This window comes from Trachemys scripta, chromosome 1 (assembly GCF_013100865.1).
Source record: "Trachemys scripta elegans isolate TJP31775 chromosome 1, CAS_Tse_1.0, whole genome shotgun sequence".
Lineage (NCBI taxonomy): Eukaryota > Metazoa > Chordata > Testudines > Emydidae > Trachemys > Trachemys scripta.
The window spans coordinates 136,589,001-136,613,403 of record NC_048298.1 but is presented as its reverse complement, the minus strand read 5'-3'; the positions used below and the strand labels follow the sequence as shown (position 1 = coordinate 136,613,403).

At 43.6% G+C, this 24,403-nt stretch overlaps 1 protein-coding gene across 3 annotated transcripts; it reads right to left on the bottom strand.

The window, feature by feature from the left end:
- Positions 1–743: 743 nt before the first annotated feature.
- Positions 744–23,137, bottom strand: LOC117885233 (C-type lectin domain family 5 member A-like). 3 transcript variants are annotated; one of them, XR_004647749.1, is made up of 7 exons: positions 23,018–23,137; positions 18,313–18,398; positions 14,320–14,388; positions 11,689–11,766; positions 6,134–6,288; positions 4,503–4,744; positions 744–4,076 (listed from the first exon to the last, which is right to left on the bottom strand). XR_004647749.1 is itself a non-coding variant. In XM_034786482.1 (7 exons), exons 2-7 carry the CDS (start codon positions 18,389–18,391, stop codon positions 3,953–3,955), a joined length of 615 nt encoding a protein of 204 aa, XP_034642373.1. In that variant the 5' UTR covers positions 18,392–18,398; positions 23,018–23,137; the 3' UTR covers positions 744–3,952. The 3 variants fall into 3 exon arrangements, 2 of the variants coding, with proteins under 2 accessions (XP_034642373.1, XP_034642382.1); XM_034786482.1 differs by having other exon boundaries at positions 4,635–4,744; XM_034786491.1 differs by lacking the exon at positions 23,018–23,137 and having other exon boundaries at positions 4,635–4,744; positions 18,313–19,832.
- Positions 23,138–24,403: the final 1,266 nt, after the last annotated feature.

Here is a 24,403-nt window from a genome sequence, read left to right as displayed (position 1 = left end):
AGCTTAACTACCAGCTTAGCTCTGGTCCGCTGCCACCATCTCAAGCTAATTCCCTTCCCTGGGAAGCCTTGAGAAACCTTTCACCCATTTCCTGGTGAATACAGATCCAAACCCCTTGGATCTTAAAACAAGGAGAAATTAACCAGTCCCCTCCTCCCACCAACTCCTGGTGAATACAGATCCAAACCCCTTGGATCTAAAAACAAGGAGAAATTAACCATTCCCCTCCTCCCACCAACTCCTGGTGAATACAGATCCAACACCCTTGGATCTAAAAACAAGGAAAAATCAATTAGGTTCTTAAAAAGAAGGCTTTTAATTAAAGAAAAAGGTAAAAATCATCTCTGTAAAATCAGTATGGAAAATAACTTTACAGGGTAATCAAACTTAAAGAGCTCAGAGGACTCCCCTCTAGTCTTAGGTTCAAAGTACAGCAAACCAAGATAAACACTCTAGTAAAAGGTACATTTACAAGTTGAGAAAACAAAGGAAAACTAACATGCCTTGCCTGGCTATTTACTTACAAGTTTGAAATGGGAGAGACTTGTTTAGAAAGATGTGGAGAACCTGGATTGATGTCTGGTCCCTCTCAGTCCCAAGAGCGAACGAAAAAAACAAACAAAGAGCACAAACAAAAGCCTTACCCCCCACCCCCAAGGTTTGGAAGTATCTTGTCCCCTTATTGGTCCTTAGGGTCAGATGCCAGCCAGGTACCTGAGCTTCTTAACCCTTTACAGGAAAAAGGATTTTTGAATCTTTGGCCAGGAGGGATTTTATAGTACTGTACACAGGACAGCTCTTACACCCTTCCCTTTATCGTTATGACACTACCCATAACTATTTAATCTTCTAAAGGACCGAAGTAACTATAGCCCCATGAGGAAAGTTACATAAAGGAGTGTTTATGTAATTTACTTGGAAATGTGGTCTACTGGATTAAGTGTGTGGAACTGAGAGTCAGAAATGTGAAGTCAGATCCTCAGCTAATGGGAATCAGGATTGCTTTATTGACTACAATGGAACTATGCCAATTTACTCTAGCTGAGGCTCTGGCCCCTAGTTCTTTATCCTAATTCCATAACTACTTCATTGTATGATCTTGGCCAAGTCACTTAATTTATCTATGCCTACCTTGAATGCACAATGGGAATAATGCTATTTAGTCTGTAATCATTAGTCTGTAAAATACCTCTGTATCTTTGTATGAGCTATTCTGGATAAATGCAACATATCAAGTGCTCACAGTATGGCAGAGCTAGGAAAAGTATTCAGGAGCTTTTCTTGCTCCCAGAACCCACTCAAGCCAATATTTCTGTCTCTGTAGCCAGAATTTCTCATAACAGACATACCCTGGGAGCTTCCAAGGCATCTTTTTAGATATGACATTGAAAAAAATTACAAGAATTCTCAAAAGCAATGCTTCTCTGGTTGTCCAGACTCTCCTGTCTCCAAAATACCGTGTTTGATTCCTCTCAAACTTTACTCCTCTGGCTGGGGACACATGGGAAACTTCTACTGGATTGGTTGAGTTTTGTTGAAGTTAAGGCAGAGGTTTAAAATCAGGTATTTAATGGAAAGTGAGTCTCTTAATTATGGAGAAAAGCTATTGCCTTTCCTTTCTTTCAACAAATATTAGGTGAGGTGATTAATCCCTTCATAAAAATCTCTCCATGTTAGGAACTTCTTCTGGTCTAGTAACCAAACCTCCATCTTCTACCTTGCTTAATCACCCTGCGGCAGCACTTCTCTGATTTTAACACCACAGATGTTGCTCCACTTGCACAATCAACTGCTCTTTCTCTAAAGGAATCTTTGAGTTTTGCAAATCTGCATGCTGTTTTGTAATTCATTTGCTGTGTTAGCAAACCATGAGCTGATTTTCTAACATACAGATGCAAGAAAGGGAATGCATATCCTTCCTTTTTAGTCGACTAAACACCATGACTTGAAAGACAGTCAGGCATGTTCAGAGGAGACTTAAAGCAAAAAATAGATCTCAGCCTTTAAAGCCTTCTGGCAAATGTACAGAGAAAGAGAACACCATTATCATTAGAATTTATTCAGGGCTCAAAGTGTACTAAGTGCTTTACAAACATAAGGAGAGAAGGTCCCTGAACTGAGCAGCATACAGTCAGAATAGATGAGGAGTCGCCCAGGAAGGGAATGGTCTGTTAATAATGTAACAAAATTGTTTTTCATGCCTCACTATTTAATAATCTAATTATTCAAAGCCAGACTGTGTGTTTATGGCACTGGGTTGGGGATTGTGCAGAGCTCGAAAAGGAGCACAATAAAGCACAATCTGTCCTGGAGTCAATGTGAGTGCCCCTGTATGAGAGTTTATCATGTTCCCTGCTCTGCAAATAACCAAGGGCCACTCAAAAGAATTTAGGTGCCTAAAGTCCAAAATGTAGGCACCACTGAGATCGTCAAAATCCTGTTCAGCTGCCGCCTAACCCTTGAGGCAACTCAATTTTTGCTGTAAAAATCCTAAAGGCACTGAGCATGCACCCTGCTGCCCCAAGCAGGCGTCCAAGCACCTATCTTTCGCCTAAGCCTCTGTGCAATCCTCAAACCAGGGGAAGATAGGCATCCCCCCTCCTAGCTCGCTTGCAAGGCCTGATCCAGGAGACATGCTCAGACGCACCAAACTGTACACAATGGTAGTTGGGAGAAAGGGAGGCTGCCCTTATAGCCCATGATGTGGGAGATACTGGTTCAGTTCTGTCCTCTACATGATGTGGCCAAGGGATTTGAATTTAGGTTTTAAGTCTTCCAAGAGACTGCCCTAGCCACTGGACGATGGGATGTTTTGATATAGGGCTCTCTCACACTTGCCTCTTGAAGCTGTTATATAATTATTTATACACAAAATATACACTGGGCCAGCAAGACAATGGCTCTATAGTTCTGTGATTGGGGCATTCGTCAAAGAGGTGGGAAACCCACATTCAAATTCCTTCTCCTCAGCCCCAGGGGGGAACTGAACTAGTGTCTCCCACATCCCAAGTGAGTGCTATAACCGCTGGGTGAAAGTTTATAAAGGAGGTCCTCCCTTCCCCCCTGCCCAGCCAGTTGGTATGGACTTAGGCATGTGCCACTGCATTTCTGGCAAAAAATGGCTTAAGAGCATGATTCCAGGAGACAATTCCAGGCTGTGAATCCCAAGCAGATATAAGAGCCTCCTTCCATCCTGGATTTAGGTGCCTAAGACCCAGAGAGGGGTGATTCTTAGGACATACCCCTCTCCTCAGTATCTGCTAGTGGTTGGTTAGACAGCTCCATGCCCTAGTGTGTGGGCTTTTGTGGATCCCATTCTCAGGCACGTATCTTTCCCCATGCATTTTATAGGGAGCCTGTGTGCCCAACTCAGGTTTTGTGGATTCCACTGGGTAGCCAGACACCTAAAGTTTAGGCATTGAACTGGACTGCATTGCCATGCCTAAGTCTCTTTGTGGATTAGGGCCCAATTCTTTTGGACAACGCTGGGAGGAGGAGCTAGGGCTATGGTCCTGCTTCATTCCCACCTCTGCTCTGCAGAGAGCAGTCCATGTGTAGGAGCTGTGATCTTCCCTGGCCCTTGAGTAGTTCTTGCACCCTATACCCTTTCAGCACGTGTGACCCTCCATGGAGGTCAGTCTATCAGATGCCTAATTGAGTCATTAAGGTTGGTGAAGTATCCTTATTACAGAAAATGAAGTCCTCCATTACTCTTCCTACAACGTGCTGATGAAAATGCATCCAGAAATGGTGTCGAGAATGCATACATTGGTCTGGAATTTGTCGTGGATAGAAAATAAAAAGTTCCATAGGCCAGGATCATGTTATGGTTCCTCTTATTATAAAATGAGAATACATGTGCATATTTGTGTCTGAGATTAGGGGGAAATGCCCCAGTTGGATTCCAGTGCCACAAACTATCTGTGCTGGGACTCTCCCAACATAAAAAGAGTTATTTCATTGTCTTCTCACAGATCCACTGGTTTTGTTGGTGACAAGATGCAGGACTCACTTCTCCAGCTCTGATAACTGCACAGTCATTTTCATACTCCAATGTGTTTGGTTTCAGAGTAAATCTGGGTAAAGAGAAATAACCAAAAAAGAAGCTGAACTGTTGAACTAAATCCTTATTTTAATTTCTTTATGTGCATGCACATGCATACACAAGTGTCTCCCTTCTTCCCGTTCCTCCTCTAATAAGGAAATATCTCCCTCTCCCACAAAGCACAGAATCTGCTAATATTATTCCCCATAACAGCCCCAGGGAGAAAACTCTGTCCTGTCTGACACTAATGCAGACTTTGATGACAAACACAGTTCTTCTGAGACAGCTTCAATGAAATTCCAGACTGAAGGAGCCCTCTCCCCATGTGACAATGGCACTGACTTCTTCAGTAAACACTGTTCACTTGACAAAGTCACAGGAAATCACATCCTGTTTTCAGAGGGGATTCTAGTACTATCCACAATTAACTAGAAGTTGCATTGGTAGATTCACTTACATTCATTTAGTCAGATTCTCATCTTGAGCACATTGGCATAGCTCTACTGACTTCAGTGGAGCTACACGCATATAAATGATGATGCTCTGGCCCATTATGTTTATTAGCTATAAGAGAAAAGAAGAAACATACAGGTCTCTCGTAAGCTCTGTCTTGTCAATCCAGTACCATCTCTTCTCCATCTCTGAGTAAGTTAGTCCAATGAAATAATCAGCATCCCTTGTTTTATTACGAAGAAACTCCTGACAAGGAAAGGAAGTGCGTGGTAAATCAGTGACACACAGGAAATGTGAGAGGAAAATCCAAAGAGCGTCTCCTTTATCCTGCTCTTACCACTGTGTCTGTAATGGCTGTGGGAGCCAGGAACCAGGTTATCATCTGAATTGAGAGTAACTGGAGAAATGTTATCTTCTTCATTTTGCCAGCTACAATTACTTTGCAAACCAATGATCTACCCTTGTGTATAACTCTGCAATTCACACTTAAGCTCATTCCTCTTGGCAACCAAATGTCCCTTGACGTAGTTGCAATGCGGTTAATATGTGTAGTGCAGACAGGACTCGCCTTTTTGCTAGTGACTGTGTTGAATCCTGGAATAATTCAGGTAAAATTAGGATATTGGGATATGATTCTAGTGCAAATTTTCCTGGGCCCTAGCTTGGATACATGAGGTTATGAAGATGGAAGGAGTTTTCCCCCATCTTGGCTTACTCCGAACAAGAACAAGGGATGATCGCAGCTTCTGCACATGAGATGAATAGAGAGATTGCTTCCTCTCTGCAACCTGGGGTATACAAATCACCCCAAGAGGAGTGAGGTGGGATGGGGAGGAGGTGAGACACTAGAGCTAGCCAGGGATACTGAGGGGAGCAGGGTATACCATCCCAAGTTACATACTACAAAGCTAAATAGTTCAATCTAATCCTCTAAGACTTAGCTGTGCTATAATGAGGTCCTTTGGTGTGGTTATACTTGGAGGGCCAGATCCTCAGCTGGTGTAAATTGATGTAGCTCTGAACGCTTAGTGTAGATGAGGCCTTACAGTGAGTGTGAAACACTAGTTTACACATTGTGTGAGGTTACTTTGCCTTAGGTTACTGAATCTCATTGTTGTCAAAGGATGCACATGCATGGTTGGATACTTGATTAATCGGAGATCAGAGAGATGTATCTCATTCCTCTGAGGCCTCCGATCAGGACCTCTGCTGTGGCTGCATTTTCTCAAACTCTGAGGCTTCTCCTGGTGCTTTGCAGAATGCAGCATGTTGATAACAAAATGGTGGGTGACTGAGGTATTGGGGGGACAGGTGGGCCCAGGAAAGGATGTCTTTTTTTGGAAGAGATGCTCATAATGAAGGAGTTGGAGAATCACTGCTATACAGATTCAGACTAACATGGCTACCCCTCTGATGCTATACAGATGACTGTGTCTGGCATCAACAGCATACAGAGACCCAGTGCTCTGGTCATGGAAAGCTGTCTGCAGAAGGAAGGACTGATTACAAACCAGAGCATTGTAGGCTTAGGTTCAGATCCTCAAAGGTTTCAATGGGAGTTAGGCACCTAAGTACATTTGAGGATCTGGGCATTCAGCATAATCTCAATTCCCACAAAGCAGTGTTTGATCTTACCATCTCTTTTCTGTCACTGATGACAACTAGATCCGAGCTCTGGTCATCACACTCTGTTCGGCTGGAACTCCAGACCTCTTTGGCTTTAGAAAATAAGTAGTAATTCCCTCGGTGCCCCTCCCACTGTAGGGGCTTAGCTGTAGAAGGGGACATGACTACACAGAAAAACATAGAATTTTGAACAGAAATGAAGAGACAGTCAACTTATAAAATAAATCACAGAGAAATGAGAGGCAAAAATCTTATTTACAGCTGGGAAACTCCCTACCCTTCCAATGCCTACAGGACACCACTGGAAAGGCAGGGAAGCCCAGTGGTCAGGTGGATAAATGCCAGTAAAGGATTCACTACAGGTCAGCCATAGTACAGCAGAACTGTAGATATGTCTAACTGGCTCTGAATCAGCTGCTACTCAGTCTATTCAGTTACACACACATTAACCGCACCAGGAATCTGGTTGACTCATCTCTGAAATTGGTCCTATGTGTTTTATTTTCAAGATGTCACATCTATATAGATTAAATATATAGATTAGACTATGTATGCATTAGATGTATATATTAGATGGGGGTTATTTGAATTTCTACTTGAATTAAGTTAAACATTATTGAATTAAGTTTAATACCTGTGGGATCTATTGCATTAAAAATGCAATAGTTTATGTGTTACTGTAGGATTGTATGTAACTTTTTCAGAAAACTGACTAATGTAAACCTTGAGAATATGTTAGGAACTTTAAAAAACTGCTTGAGATAATACATATGAAGTGGGTTTCCTACCAGGTACTTGGAAGGCCTTTGAAGCTACGCCCTCAGAATAAAAACCTATTGTCTACTGATTACCTGCTCCTGGGAGAAAAAGCAAGCAGGTCTGCTTAGGCAGTCTGTCTTTTGCTGGAAATACCACAATAAAGGCAAATAACTGTTCAGCCTAAAAATATCCTGGTTAAAAAAAAAAAAAAAGAGAGAGAGAGCGAGAGAGCGAGAGAGAGACGTATCTCCACCCAAGAGAGGTGAGGGCCAGGGGAGTCGAAAGCCTGGAAGTGGATGTCCTTGCTGAATCCCTGAGGGGAAATACAAGTGCAGTTGCCCTAAACTGTGACATTAGAGCTGCACCCCAGCTGCAGACTCTGCATCCAGGCCTCAAACCCGCCAAAGCTCATGAGTGTTTGCATCTGGAGTTTTGTGTCAGCCCATTATAGAGAAAGAGACTAGATGTGATAGATATTGGATACAGATTCATATTTCAAATACCTCCCAATACATGCAGTTTGGGGTGCTTTGGGTTGGAGGGGAGGTTTGGTTCAATTAAATAAACATAGCTGTGTGGGGCGGGGGTGAGTGGATGCGAGTGTGTGAATTTGACATAAGTGGGAATGAAGGAGTATGGGTAAGGGCAAAATTTGTCCCTAAGGACTAAACTCAGACTTTGTGTAAACAGGTTCAACCCTGTGTGGGCCAGAAATGGCTCTCATTTCCAACTGTATAAATCTGAAGGAAGTCACTTACTTTCACTGAGTTAACTAGGATTTACACCCATGTAACCGGGGGGGGGGAGGGGGGGCGGAACATGTATATCCATGGCAAATTTCTGGTTTGAAGGGAAAGCCTTGTTCAGTAATCTGAGCATTAAAAAGCATCTGGCAATGTGGTGGAAAAATGCTGTTTACTCACACTCATATATCTCAGAAACATCCATGTCAAATGTACTAAACTTCCAGAAATTCACCTTTGGGCTGGGAACAAGCATGACCAATTACCAGATCATATATTTTAAAAAGAATGATAAGCACCTGAATGTAAGCATTTAAACACAAGTTCCATCTCAGCCCTCACTACAGCATCTATCTAAGGGCACGTCTTCACTACCCGCCAGATCGATCTATCAGGGATCGATTTATCACGTCTAGTGTAGACGCGATAAAATCGATCCCCGATCGCTCTGCCGTCGACTCCGGAACTCCACCGCAGCGAGAGGCGGAAGCGGATTCGACGGGGGAGCGGCAGCGGTCAACTTGCCGCCGTCCTCACTGCAAGGTAAATTGACCTAAGATACGCAACTTCAGCTACGCTATTCACGTAACTGAAGTTGCATATCATAGGTCGACACCCCCTCCCCACGTTGTGTAGACCTAGCCTAATAGGCATACAAACAGGGCCGGATTAACCATTAGGCTAATAAGACTATAGCCTTAGGCCCTCCTATTTTTAGGCCCTACTGGTCAGGCAGGGGGCCTGACCAGGGTGGGAAGGAGAGCAAGCTTGCTCATGTAGCCCTGCTGGAGCTCTCCTGCCAGCAGGAAAGGCAAAGCAGCCCTCTGTGGCTTGGAAGGAACTCAGCCGGCAGCCTGCTGCCTCTCCCCATGCTGCAGGAACACACTGCCAGGTATCTGGTTAACACTGGTGACCGGACACTAAAAATCCGGTTACCATGGGAACCAGTGCCAGTTGCGGGTACAGTTTGAGCAGGCATTGTACCCCCACCCCAGCTCCCCCATCCCTGATTTCTCTGGAGCTCTGCTTAGCTGTCAGGGAGGGTAGAAGCTCCCTCTGTACCACTCCTGGGCGGGAGCTGGCAGGCAGCTCCAGGACGCTGCCTCTTGGGTCCTAGTGCCCATCACCATCATCATCTATATATGCTGGGTCCTGTTTCTGAAGAACTGATGAGTTTTTTCTTTGATGTATTTTTCTGTACTGGGATGCACAGGCAACAAAGTTCTTTCCTCATGCTCAGCCTAGTTCCACAGGCCAGCACATCTTTGTACTTTTAAGGGATTGCAAAAGCACTGGAGGAAGCTCAACACACAATGTTGTAGGTTTCTCCCTCCCCTCTCCCTCACGGATTTTAAATCCACTTCTTATCAGGCTATGATAGAAAGATTGGCTGAATAGGCTAAAGGCAGGTTCTGTCCATTTGTTGGTTCTCTAGCAGTTTCAATCCATCATGAAAGTACCTCACATTTGACTTCTTTTGAGTTTCATTCCAAAAACATAAAGCTAAATAAACCTGAAGTTAGTCCTCATTTTTCTGCCCCAACTCAAAATAACTTCTTTCCCAAGTGGAAAATGTTGGGTAAGCATGGATTGTGTGTGATTAGAGAAGGGAATGAGAACACAGGCCAATTCCTGCTGATAGTTACACCTGTGTAGCCTTATTGACTTCAGGGAGAACAGATTTTTGCACAAGAATAGATTTTGGGCCCTTCTGCTTTTTCACACCTGGCATAAGCAGAATCTTATTCACTTTTCTCCCTTAAACTCTGAGCACTTTAAGGGGAAAAAAATAAGCAAGGCCTGCTTGACTTAGGGTACGTCTATACTTACCTCCGGGTCCGGCGGTAAGCAATCGATCTTCTGGGATCGATTTATCGCGTCTTGTCTAGACGCGATAAATCGATCCCGGATCGATCCCGGAAGTGCTCGCCGTCGACGCCGGTACTCCTGCTCCGCGAGAGGAGTACACAGAGTCGATGGGGGAGCCTGCCTGCTGCGTGTGTGCCGCGTAAGTTCAAACTAAGATACTTCGACTTCAGCTACGTTATTCACATAGCTGAAGTTGTGTATCTTAGTTCGAAGTGGGGGGTTAGTGTGGACCAGCCCTTACACATGCAAACAAAACAGGGAGCTCTCCTTTCATTCTACTCAGCCTTAAACAAACACCAGACCTGATGTAACAAGGGTGTCACTAGTACAGCAGCCTTGGTTGGACTGTTCTTTTGTAAGATCCTTAACGGTTCTTTTAAGATGCTGATTTTCAATGAAGTCTTTTTGTTCAGGGGGGCAGAGAACTCAACAGGGAATAGCTCTGTTTTGTCAACTCCTAGTCAATCAAAAACTGAAAGGCTTTAGGTTAAGTTTGTTTAATGTTTGTACAGTGATTTTGAAGAGCTAACATAGTACAGAAGTGCTAAATATTACGACTGGGCAACCAACTAAAGATCTGTGTCACTTCTAGCTGTTGCCTTTTTCTTGCAGAAAGCTTAAAACAAACAAATGCAAACCGTAAGGGTCTGGTGCACACTGAACTCATGCTCAAAAAAATACTCATGTCAGAGCTGCTGATCACACATTCTAGAGTAGATAATACTTAGTCCTGCCATGAGTGGAGGAGACCGGACTAGATGACCTCTCGAGGTCCCTTCCAGTCCTATGATTCTATTCTATGATTCTAATTGTGGAAGAACTTGGTGACAGAATAGCCTGATATGATGAATCACTGGACATTAACTGCACAAACTGGGTTCAACGTGAAAACAGTAATTCATTGTCCTCAGCTAGTGCAACACTGGGAGGCAGCTTTCAGAGCAAGACAGCCTAAAATACAATGCCACCCAATGTAATTTTCCCACTGCTACTTCCTCTACTTCAGTGGATTTTACACCTGAGGGGTTTTCTTTTACATAACAAAAGCTGGCTGCCTCCTAGACTGCAGACAGAGTGAGACAGGGTATGTGGTGTAGAGTCCATAGCTTGGGGGAAACACCTGCAGGGCTTGGCTTTGCACTGTGCCATGTGGAGAGCTGAGGGTAGAAGCGCAAGGTTGAAAGAGGTGAGCAGGATGGTGAATGTTGCAGTGTTCATCCTCATACAGATGACCACTCCACTAAGAGGAAGGAGGCCTAAGAGAAGGACAGCGTAGCATCCCTCATGTTACCTCTTACTCAGCAGTATCTGTTTGAAGAATTGAGTGTAATGAGAGTAGAATAAACTTGTTAATTTTACATAAATACATAATATGTAAATATGTATGTACATAAATGTTTGATGACTTCATTATGTTTTTGCAATACGTAATTCCTACGCAGGCCCTTCCCTTCCATTAGCCTTGGGCCCCTCATAACCTTATTCTGTCCCTGTGTACAAAGGTCCATCTCCATGGACCTTAATGAAATTAATCTTCATTTACATTGGTGTAAGGGGAGAGGTCCTCATCATGTATGTATAGCTGAATACGGACATGTCTGTATATTTCAACACAAAACATAATCTGCCCATCTAGTCATATATATGCCTATGATACTGTAATGTGCCCAGCAGTGTAGCTCCATATCCATTCCGCAAGTCCCCTAAGGGCAGAGAAAGCATCCACAGGAACCATCAGAAGTAACTATCCAACTTCAAGAAATTCTAGAGATGACCTAAATAGCAGGTTTGGACTTAGCATTTAAAGCTGTTTAGGGCTTGGCAGTGCCAAAACCTACTGAACTGTCCTTGGGAGATTTTGATCCCTAGTGAAAGAAATGTCCTGATATTAGCTAAAATGGACAGATTTCTGCCATCTAGAATGGTGGAAATCTTCCAAGAACAGATATTCTCATGGTATTTTAGCCATTTTAAGGCCACATCCAAATTGGATCTGGAAAATAGGCCCCTTTAGGGTTTGGATTCAATCAAAAACAAAACCATAGGGTCAAATTTGGGTCAGGATATTTGAACCTTATTCTCCACCAACCAAACTTTAGAAAAGAGGGGCTAGATATGAGGTTCTGCTTTAGGTCCTCCTCTACTTTCATCAAACTGATATCTTAAATCAGATTATAAATTCCACAGAGGTACCTGTTCTGTCGCGAACTGTAGTTGTGATTGTGCTGGAATCAGGTTGCGTCTTAGGCAGGTCTGGGGTAGTCTGTAGAACTGAAAATAAAATCCAATTCCTCTCTGAGCGATTCAATTCAAAGTTGGAATCATTTTTAGGAACAGTATCACTGTATATTAGAACTGGTTGAACAATTAAAAAAAGCTACATGGATAAAACTAGCAAGTTCATTTTCCTGTATATATTAATGAATTATAATTATATTATATTATATAGCCTGTTTAAAAAGTTTCTGCCAATCAGGCAGCAGAAACAATACCATGTGATTCAGACAAACAGCCACAAATTTGTTCATCCAAACACTTTGGCAAATATTCACGAATAACAATTCATTAACTAAAATTGGGGATGAATTGATAATGCATAGTACTGATTGACTACCAGGGGAGATAATTTGTGAATATTTCACAAAAGCTAGGGATACATTTTTCAAAAGCACCTCAGTGATTTAGGAGCCTAAGTCCCATTTTCAAAAGTACCTACGGGACTGTTTAAATGGAGGCACTCAGAAAATTAATCTAAATTAACTTTTAAAGTGGATTAGTTAAACTGCATTAAATCCCTGGGTGGACAGTTTTATTCAGAATTAAGGTGGCCTTACTTCAGCTTATCTTATTCACTTTCAAAGTTCTGCAGCATGCGTTTAAGCTCCTATCTTCATGACCTTGCTTACGCTTGCAGCAGTGTGTAAAGTACATGCAGCTGTGAAAGACTCTGGATGGAGGGAGGCGGCGGGGAAAGGCTCTTTCAACACTGCCTCCCCCATCAGAGCCTTTCCCCACTCCCCCCCACCCAGAGTCTTTCACTGACGCATGCAGCTACACACCACACTGTGGAAATAGCCTATCTTTCACTGTGGTGTGTAGCTACACATACCCTACACACCACCACAAGGGTAGACAAGGTCTATAAGAGGGGCGGGGCACAGCATCTCATCAGCATCTCCCATTGGCTATCTTAGGCAACTCCCCACCTAGTGTGCTGGCTTTTGTGAATCACATACCAAGGCACCTATCTCTACTCATTCGTTGTATAGGGAGCCTAGATGCCTCACTCAGGCTGCGTGGCTCACAGTGTTGTTCCTGTGATTTTCTAGGTGCCTAAAAGGTAGGTTTTGTGATGCATCTCACCATCTCACCATCTACATCCTTTTGTGAATCTAGGCGCTTGGTCCTTGGGCGCTTCTGAACATTTTACCTTAAGGCTGTAGTTCAACTCATCCCTTTGGAGCCCCTTCACACTCACAACCTCATGAAGTTTTCAAAGTGGTGTGTATCATTTATTCCAATGAAAGTACCAGACGTGTGTATCTGTGAGGAAATGCTCATATGAGGAAGGATGATTTTGTGATTAAGACACATTGGTCTAAATTCAGTTCCTGGCCACTGAGTGTGAACAACTGGGTGCTCCGCACTTTTGAAAATCAGGCAGGTACCTAAATATCGATTTAGGAGCCTCACTTTAGGCTCCTAGTGTTGAAAACCCTAGCCAAAAATCTTGGCTTGATCTTTCTGAGCCTCCCGATTTGTAACATTGGATTAATGATATTTGCCAACCTGAAAAGGTGTGTTGTGTGGATAAATTCATTAATGTTTGGTGAGGTTCTCAGATACAATGATGGGAGCCTCATCTAGACAGATATTTGATCACAAACACACAGACAGAATACATGTGGTTTTTTTTAAGTCCAAATTCTGAATCTCAGCATCAGTTACTGTGCAAATAATCCATAGATAGTAATTTGTCTGAACAACTTGAGTATATTAGATACAAAAAGTGAAGCTAACCCCTTTAAGGTAGTTCTGTGGCCCCTATTACCATAGTATTTGAGCATCTCACAATTGTATGGAAGTACAATAACCTGCATTGTATACATGAGAAACTGAGAGACTAAGTGACTTCCCCAAGGTTGCACAGGAAGGCTGTGGCAGAGCAAGGACATGAATTTGGATCTCCCAAGTCCAAGGCTAGCATCTTAACCATTGGGACATCCTTCTTCTCTAATATACTCTCAAATTTAAGGATTTAACACAGTTGGGAAATTCAGAGTTAAAGCGGTCCAGGAAATTCTGCCCCCTTGCTATTATATTGGTCCAATAATACAATGATATGCCAAGGAATTGCATTTTTTTCTACAATATCAGGTACATATGTGGCAGTGGGATTATCACTGGAGTTGTGGTTGTCAATTAATCTCTTTGTGCCTCAGTTCCCCAGCAGTTAAATGGGGCTTATGATACTTATCCTGTGGTTTCTATTTAGATAGTAAATTCTTCAGGGCAGGCAGGAACTTTTACCATGTAATTGTACAGGGCCAGTTCTAGGGGCAGTTGAGCAGGGCAGCCACCCTGGGCATCAGTTTCCAGGGGCAATGAGCCACTGGGCTTTTTTTTGAGCAGGCCATTTTTGCTCCACCCTGTTTTGTTTTTCACTTGGCCGTTGTGAGCCGGGGTGCTCCTGGCCCAGTACAATAGGCTCACAAACTCAGGTGGACCCTCTAGGTTCAGTAATAATAAAATGAGCATTCAAGAGAAACAAACAGAATGCCCCCTTTGCTCAACAGAATTTCATAGAGAACCCCAGCATCTTACCTGTTATGTTCCTCTCAGTTGTGGAATTGAGGGTCCCTTGAGAGCCCGGCCTGGGGAAGATCTGTGGAACTGAACACAAGCCCAGATGTTGTTCTCCTGGAGATGAGTCTTAATGCTGCCTATACAACATTTGGTTAATAGCAGTTGTTTGGAAAGGATGTTCATAGCCCATAACACAACTGCATGCCCAGGGGAGCTATCATCTGCCTGGAATAGGGATGAGGAAGATTACAGCATAAAGCTAATGGGAGCAGTAATATCTCTGGTATTCCTGCCAGTAACAACAGCCATCAACACTGGTATAGGCACAGGCTACAATACAGACACAAGCAAAAGTTAAATGGGTAAATACAGAACCCTATATACAGACAGAGTGCAATGAATCATGACTATGGGTCTGAAATTAGTTTGCCATAAATGTTCATAGAACAAAACTTGATTGTCACACATGTCTTTGTACAGCATGTAACACAATGAGGTCCTGGCCCTTGACTTGCGCTCCTAGGCGCTGTGGTAATACAAATAATGATAACATATGTTTGTAAAAAGTGAGTAAGAAGGGGTGCAAACATGGACAAAGAAAAATTCTCTACAGAAATCAGCCACGTTTGTGAATAATTTGTCGGTCAACTCTAACTCCCAAAATAAGTGACTTTCCATATTCCAGACACATCTTGTCGATAGAAAATCCCTCCTAGGAATACTCCTGTCTGTGTGGGAATCATTGCACTTCCCTACCCCCAGATGAGGACTGGGTCTGCACTGATGATTCAAGCCCTATATGCCCACAGGATGTGTCACTCCCTTTGCTTCACCACCAAGGAAAATGTTGTAACATGCTTTACAAACTGCTGACATGCCCTCTTTCTCCCCCTACCACAGAAACAAATGGAGATACTAGGGAGGTGAGGTAATAACTTTTATTGGACCAACTTCTTTTGGTGAGAGAGATCTTTTATAGAGAGCTCTGTGTGGCTTGAAAACATGGCTCTCTCACCAACAGAAGTTGGTCCAATAACAGATATTACCTCACCCACCTTGTCTCTCCAATATCCTGGGACCCACACAGCTACAGCTACACCGAATACAGAAACAAATGCCATTACTCCTAAGGGCATTCTGCACCAAAATATTTAAAATTCTGAACACTACATTTTAAAATTCTGACAATTTTATTTGTCAGATAAATGTGGAGGCTCCAGCATGGCATTGGGGAGCACAGGCCACTGGCTGCACAGAGGTGGGAGATCACTGTGCAGCTCCTCGCCCCCCTCTCCCCTGGGACACAGACTCAGTGGTGAGGCTGCACCCAACCCTGACACAGCACAAGGACCGGGTCTGCCCCAGCAACACCGCAGGGCCCTGCCCCTCCATGCCAGGTTCACCAGGTGTAGGCAGGCAGGCTCAGCAAGGCAGGATCCAAGTGTGAAGGGGCTTAATGTGGAGGGATCCAGTTGTGGGTTGAGAATGTTCTGTGTGGGGCAATCTGGGTGTGGGCGGCTCAGTGGGGGATCCGGGTGCGGGGGGGATCTGGATGCACAGGGGCTTGTTGGGGGCTTCTGGGTGCAACAGTAATGGGGTTCTGGAGTGGGGTGAAGATGGTTGGGGCTCAGTTGTGGGGGTCTGGGTGTGGGGGAATAGAGCTCAGAAAGGCGGTCTGGGTGTGGGGGGCTTAGGGGGGCTTCAGATGCTGGGGGAGTGGGGCAGGGACCCAAGTATAGCTGGTTGCGGCTCAGTGGGGTGCGGATCTGTGTGTGTGTGGCTCATTGGGGTGGTCCAGATGCAGGGGGAGTGGGTTCTGAGGGGGGTTTGGATGCACGGGGGTTGGGTGGATGAGGGAGCAGCTCCCTGTACTGGAATCCCTCCCCCTAGAGCAGAGGAGCAATGGGTGCAGGAAGTGGGGGGAGGGGAAGTTTGCAGAGTTTCCTGCAGCTGGGAGAGAAATCTGGGACTGGGTATGAACCAGCCCCAGATGCCGTGCAGAGGCAGAGGAAGTCCCATCCTCCCCAGCCCAGCTGGGACTAGCAGCTGAGCCTGGTGCAGGGTAGGAGCCACCAGCCGGGTCTTCCCCAACCCTGCCTCCTACCCCACAGTGATTTATCTCTCCGCAGGCTGTGCTGGGCACCTGAAACATACTGCTGGGGAGGGTTGCATGACCACTCTTGTGGCAACCTTTTTCTTCCCTATCAGAAAGTCATTTTTCTGAGGGGAAGCAAAGAAATTAGCGAGGGACATAAATTCTGCGCATGTGCGGTGGGGCAGAATTCCCCCAGGAGTAAAATGCTCAGTTTTTCTCTATGCCTCTGTGACCCAGGCAGAAACTGTCAGCTATCAGAGAAAGAGGAAACTCCAGCTGTGAGATCACTTAGTGCAAGTAGGAGTGAAAAATCCCCTTAGCTAAAACAATAACTCCTTGGAAAACAAATTCTTCCCTTCCCCACTATGAATCCTTTCTATCCAGGGCACATATTGGGTGGGTTGTGATCCATTTCTCACTTCACAGGGATGAGGAATTCTGCAGATGAAGCATCAGGAATCACTCTAAAGTGACTCTGTCTGACCATTCTTGGAGAAATGGGGGAGGGATAGCTCAGTGGTTTGAGCATTGGTTTGCTAAACCCGGGGTTGAGAGTTGAATCCTTAAGGGGGCCATTTAGGGATCTGGGGCAAAAATCTGTCTGGGGATTGGTCCTGCTTTGAGCAGGGGGTCAGACTAGATGACCTCCTGAGGTCCCTTCCAACCCTGATATTCTAAGTGTTGGTGGCCACTGGAAAGCATTTTACTCAGGTTTCCTAAGTGAATGTGAAAAAGAGGGTCTTATACTAAGGTGACAGGGAAACATAAATATAACAATCCTAAACTAAGGCTGGTAGTAGAGAAAGGAGAAGAGATGTATTATGACATGGGAGATGGAGGCTGAAGTTACACATGAAATGGTATTACCAAGTGCAGCTTCACCAGTTAATTAATCTAAAAGTTTGTTATTACCCTTCTGGGTTTAGATCCCAAGGGACAGCAGCCCAACACATGTACTTTATTATGTATCTCACTCTTTACTATTATAGTGCACACTATCTAAAAGAACACACAACATTGTGCAGTCATGGTTTCAGTTCTTTTTCACTCACAAGGTACATTAAAGTGCACATTATGAATGGCTTCCTCATACAAAGTATCAGAGGGGTAGCCGTGTTAGTCTGTATCCACAAAAACGAGGACTCCTGTGGCACCTTAAAGACTAACAGATTTATTTGGGCATAAACTTTTGTGGGTAAAAATCCTCACTTCTTCAGGTGCATGGAGTGAAAATTACAGATGCAGGCATAAATATACTGACACATGAGGAGAAGGGAGTTATCTTACAACTGGAGAACCAGTGTGAACAAGGCCAATTAGTCAGGGTGGATGTGGTCCACTCTCAATAACTGATGAGGAGGTGTCAATACCCAGAGAGGGAAAATTGCTTTTATAGTGAGCCAGCCACTCCCAGTCCCTATTCAGGCCCAAATTAATGGTGTTAAATTTGCAAATGAATTGTAGCTCTGCAATTTCTCTTTGAAGTCTGTTTGTGAAGTTTTTTTGTTGAAGTATGGCTACTTTTAAATCTGTTATTGAATGTCCAGGGAGATTGAAGTGTTCTCCTACTGGCTTTTGTATGTTACCATTCCTGATGCCTGATTTGTGTCCATTTATTCTTTTACTTATACAAAGTCATGCAGCAAAGAGGAGTTGTTGGGTTACCTCAGGATGCTGCTCAGCTCTTCAGCGAGCCACAGAGAAGTATTCCTAGGACACATCACCACTGCCTAGATCCAATCCCAGCACCATTCTTGGGGGTATTTTGTGCCTAGTTTGGTTTGTGTGAGATGCTGAGATTCACTGTAATATCCCACACTAGACAACACAGACATGAAAGTATCAGCTACTAGAAGAACAGTGCTATAAAATCAATAAATAATAACTGAAAATTACAAATGCACATCAATACTCACAATAGATGAGAAACAAGGATGTCCCTACTAGTTTAATGGGCAGGATGACTAATCCAAGAATGACCAGTTGCCAGTTCATCTTGTCCCTGTGGAATGATCTCAAAGTTTAGAACATCCTTGCTTAATGTACACTGGCACTTCTCAACACTGGACAGAATGGGTCAAATTTCAAACTAAACCATGAGAATTTAGACAGTCAAAATGGTGTTTATCAATTACATTGCATTACTCGTGAAGAAAGTTTTTACTAAATTTTAGTAACATAACAGAGTAGGTATCTAATAATAGTTACCTATTAATAAAAGCTCCCCACTGTTCAGTTCCTGTTTGGTAGATGGTGGTATATCAGACTAGATGGGCCTGTAGCACCATATCCTCACTTGTATAAATCAGCATAGCTCCACTGAATTTCACGGAGCTGCACCAATCTATGCCAGCTGAGTATCTCGTCAATAGCGTGCTTCCCAATAGGGCAGGTAGCTAGATACTGGGCTAGACAGTATATGTTCTGAGGACCCTGGAGCTAAATGCATGGCTGTGTGGATGGTATTGCCAAAGGGGCTTCAGCTTCCTCAGCCGTGGGGTGCTGTTCCAAGAAGAAGGACTTCTGAGCATATATGGGGTCCATCTATCAATGAAGGGGAAGAGTATCTTTTGATACAGACTGGCTAGGCAGGCTTTAAACTAGGTTTGATGGGAGCAGGAGACAAAAGGCCACAGGTAAGTTCAGAACATGGAGACCTGGATGAAGAGTCAGAATCTGGGGGGAACATGAGCAATCACAGTGCGGACAAAGGAGAGACCAGAGGGAATATAGAGGGAAAATTTAATGAACATCTTAGAGGTCTGCATTCTAATGCAAGAAGTATGGGAAATACACAGGAAGAACTAGAAATACTAGTGAAAAACCACAATTACAACACAATTGGCATCATAGGTTCATTCACATGACTGGAATACTGCTTAGTGTAATAAGGATTAAGATTTAGATTGTGCACTTATTTTTATTTTCTTTGGTGACCATCTCTGTCCTTTTATGCCTACCACTTATAATCATTTAAAATCTATCCGTAGTTAATAAACCTGTTTTATGTTTTACCTAAAGCAGTGTATTTGGCTTCAAGTGCTTGGGAAACCTCAGCTCAGGAACAAAAACTGGTGCATGTCCTCTCCACATTGAGGGAAGGGTGGACTGGGTAATAAAGGTACACTGATCAGGCTTCTGACCAGTGCAAGATGGTACAGCTCAGGGTTGCATGGTTAGGATCTGGGGGAACTGCCTGGAGCCTCTCTATTGTTAGTTAACGAGTGTCTGGGGAAAGCATTCATGTAACTCAGTTGGGTGTGTCCCTGCCTGTGGATGCAAAAAAAGCGAACGTCATTCTGGGATGTATTAGCAGGAGTATTGTAAGCAAGATGTGAGAAGTAATTCTTACACTCTGCTCAGCAGTGGTAAGGCCTCAACTGGAGTACTGTGTCCAGTTCAGAGCATGACACTTCAGGAAAGATGTGGACAAATTGGAGAGAGTCCAGAGGAGAGCAACAGAAATGATTAAAGGTCCAGAAAACATGACCTATGAGGAAAGATTCTAAAAATTGGGTTTGTTTAGTCTGGAGAAGAGGAGATTGAGGGGGGACATGATAACAGGCTTCAAGTATGTTAGAAAAAAGAGGGTAATAAATTGATCCCCTTATCTACTGAGGAGAGGACAAGAAGTAATGGGCTTAAATTGTAGCAATGGAGATTTAGGTTAGACATTAGGAAAAACTTCTTAATTGTAAGGGTAGCTAAGCACTGGATGTGACAGTGTACCCCATAAGGCTTTATGGGGGGGGTGCTTATAAATGTATGTATGACATAGCTGGAATATATTTTGTGCTGCCTGTGCCATGTAACATATCTCCGTAAAGGTTATAGTTTACTGTATCTATTCATCCTATTTGTACATATATATAATTTTCTACTTGAGGTTAAGAATATGGGCTGTATGCTTGCTTGGTTTCTAAGTCAGCTTTGTGAGTCATTTCATCAGCTTCTTTAGGAAGGAATTCGCAAGGTTAACTACCTGATCAGGAAACACTTGGGGAACAATGCATCTTAGAATGCTCCAATCCACATAAGAAGTCTTCCTGGAGACATACAAGATACCATGTGGACAATGGCTTCGGCCTGTAAAGACTGAGTCATGCAGGGACATGTGACTTGCCCAGGTGACTCCAGAACTCCATCTTGGAGCTGGACTTTGCATAGGAGTGAGGAGGGGGGTCTCCACCCACAAGAGAAAGTCTATTTAAACCCGTGGGAGACCCCTCCATTTGGTCTTCAGCTGGCTAAAGAAGGAGTCTCTCCACCCCCCCGCTCCACCCCCAGGATACTTGAAGGAAACTGGAACAAAGGACAGTAACTACAGGGGGGGTGAGTGATTGCTGGACCCAGGCTAAAAGGAGATTAGCCTGTAAAAGGGGAGCATTCTGGAACTGGTGAGGATCTTATCTGTATTTAGTTTGATTAGACATAGATTTGCGCATTTTATTTTATTTTGCTTGGTGACTTACTTTGTTCTGTCTGTTACTACTTGGAACCACTTAAATCCTACTTTCTGTATTTAATAAAATCACTTTTTACTTAGTAATTAACTCAGAGTGTGTATTAATACCTGGGGGAGCAAACAACTGTGCATATCTCTCTATCTGTGTTATAGAGGGCGAATAATTTATGAGTTTACCCCGCATAAGCTTTATACAGGGTAAAACAGATTTATTTGGGTTTAGACCCCCCTGGGAGTTGTGCATCTGAGTGCTAAAGACAAGCACACTTCTGTGAGCTGTTTTCAAGTAAACCTGCAGCTTTGGGGCAAGTAATTCAGACCCTGGATCTGTGTTGGAGCAGATAGGAGTGTCTGGCTCAGCAAGTCAGGGTGCTGGAGTCGTGAGCTGGCAGGGAAAACAGGAATAGAAGTAGTCTTGGCACATTAGGTGGCAGCTCCCAAGGGGGTTTCTGTGATCCAACCCGTCACACTGGAACAAATTACTTAGGGAACGTGTGGAATCCCCATCAATGGAGCTTTATCAGAACAGATTAGACAAACACCTCAGTGATAGTCTAGATAATACTTAGGCCTGTCTCAGGGCAGGGGACTGGACTAGATGACCTATCAAGGTCCCTGCCTGTCCTATACCTCTATGATTCTATGATGTCAGCTCCTATGTTCAGGAATGTGTTGGGATACCAACACTATATTTTTAAAATTCAGTTATTTAACACCTATGCAAATAATTAAATCCTTCTTTAGACACCATCCTTGTCTTGAACTCAATCGCTCATGTGACAATACATTGTAATTTTACTATTATATTAGATAGATAGATAGATAGATAGATAGATAGATAGATAGATAGATAGATAGATAGATAGATAGNTAGATAGATAGATAGATAGATAGATAGATAGATAGATAGATAGATAGATAGATAGATAGGCCAGCCAATGAATACAGAAGATTGCAGGAGAAAGATATACAAAGAAATTCTGTTTTGGTTGGGGGGTTGGGCTCCTTTTCTTACTAATCCCGTTCAGTATTATAGTAGCAGCCAAACACATCTATCATTCAAAGGATAAAGCAAAGTGCCCGTATACAGCACCTTGCAGAACCAATAGATTAAGGTTGTGGTTAAAGCCCAGAACTGAGAGACTTGAGACATGCTACTGACTTCTTAGCAACTTTGGTCAAATCATTTACCCCTCTATGCCTCCATTTTTCCACCTATAAAATGGAAATAATATTTTATAGGGATGTTGGAAGGCTTAAGCCAAAGAGGTTTGGAAAGTGCTTTGAAACCTTCAGATGATAGGTACTATAACAGAGCAAAGTATTATGAAGAATAGATAGATAGATCAATCTTAATCAACTCCTTGCCAATGCGGGCCAAAATCTGATCTTGGCTACATCAGTGGAACTCTGGAATAGCTCCATTGACTTCAGTGGAATTACTCTGCTTTACACCAAAATTACTGAAAGCAGAATTTAGCCCTGCATCTCCATGGGGATGTCTTGTAAAAGAGAAGATGTTAATCCAGACGTGTCCGTTTTTTTATTTGTTTTTATCCTCTTTTGTATCCTAAGAGAACAGAACTCCTATCTGCCACATCTCCCTGAAATAGCCTTGACATGAAAACCATTTGAGTCTCTGCGGTTCAGACCCATCCTAATTTGATCAGTTTCCCTATCTGAATTTCCATTCTCTTTCTATTGAACTATAATGATGTTTTAGGGGCAGGTGAGAGGTGCCTTATAAAGTCCCACATTTTCAAGAGTACCCCAAACTCTGGGTACTTTTGTTTTTGTGTGCACAACTTGAGACACCCATGGGCAGGTTTTCAGCAGTTCTCAGCACACTGAAAGTTGATGTGTGGTGAGCACGACCTTTAAGATGGGCATCCAGAAGTGAAGGCTCTTTGATCACATTATTATTCCTTTTTATTTGCTACTCAAAGTCACCAAAATTTTAGTTGATAGAAAATCTAACAAAGTAACAATGTAATAAAGACCAGCAAGATAAATAAGAAACAAAAATACTTATCAGGAGGAGCTCTATGCAGACAGCTCTCTGACTTCAGTCCACTTCAGTGCTGATAAGGCTTGCTACAGGGAAACCGACAAAAGGCTCCCTGGGATTTATCGGTGCCCTTGTGGTTTTCAGTTACCTTAGGGGTTGTACTTTTATTCTTTGCTCTGACAGTGTATCTCTTGTTCTTCTGTCTCTCTCTTCTCAGACAATTTCTGAGGTTTAGTGTCTTCTTCTTCCTCTTTTTCTTATATGCCAGGATAAGTGCTTTGTGCAGTTACAACTAATTAAATAACGTTTTTTAACTCAAGACTTCCTGAAATGAAAGCATGCTGGAAATCAGAGACAATGGGATGACTCAGATGTTCTAGTGGTTCATTCTTTGAGGGTAATGTCTGAGAAGCAAGGGATTGGGCTGTGGAATGGCGACTTTCTTCCCTTTTAATTTTTGTCCTTGGTTTATTCCAATGTCTACCAGCTTATCTGTGTGAAGTTAGCCCATGAAGGCTGTTTCCCACTAAATGGATTTTAAAGGGGACCTGCAAAGGGAAAATGGTTGTACTTTTGTTCTTCTTTAATATTTATGAAGAAAGTCTGAAAAGTCTCATTTAAAAAAAAAGTGAGGTGCATATGTGTGTGTGTAGTGGGGCAGCTGCCCCACTCCAGTAGGCAGGGGTTAAAAGCAGCCATAGAGAGGGCTGAAGCTGGGAAAAGCAGTGAGTAGCTGACCACAGGTGTGGCTAGCTCAATCAGGGCCCAGCTGGCCCTGATAAAAGGGCTGTGGGCCAGGAGCTGAAAGAGTCTCACTCTAGCCCAGGAGTAGGAAGGGCTAGCTGCCTGGGAGCAAGGTACCTGAAGTGGAGCAGTGCTGGGGAAGGGCAAGGGGAGCTGGGGAGCTCCAGCCTGGTAGACCCTAGGCTGCAGGCCTTGATGAAGGCCTATGAAAAGGTAGTGGGGCTGCAGAGGGGCAGCCCGGGGATAGGCAAAGGCAGCAGGTCCTACCCCCTTGCTAATGATGAGTGGCCTTTACAGACTGCAGTTGGCCCGAGTGAGCAGGGGCTAGATGATGACTGATAGTAGCCACTGAGGCAAGGTGGGTTTAGAGGGTTGGGGGTTCCCCTGGGAGGGGAGACCCAGAGTGTGAGGATACTGCTGGGGCAGAACCCGGAGGTAAAGGGCACCGGGGTCCAGGAGGGACATGGGGCCCTAAGGCAGGCGAGACATGGGTCAGCAGAGGGTGCTCTGAGGCTGAAGAGCTAATTCCCAAGATAGCCAACAGGCAGCGCCATGCCGGTAAGTCTTCGCTTTGCTATAGTGTGGGTGCATACCCATGCATATGCAAATAGGGCACTTCTACTTATTTTTAAATTAGAAATTCAGGTCTTGTCTACCCAATCTTTCCTGGCAGGCATATGGCTTAGGGCTTCAGAGGAACCATGGAAATGAAACCTGATTGACTGAGATGGCTTAATTCAGACTATTTAAAACATCTGCATTTTTTGTTTATTTTTGTTCACATTTACTT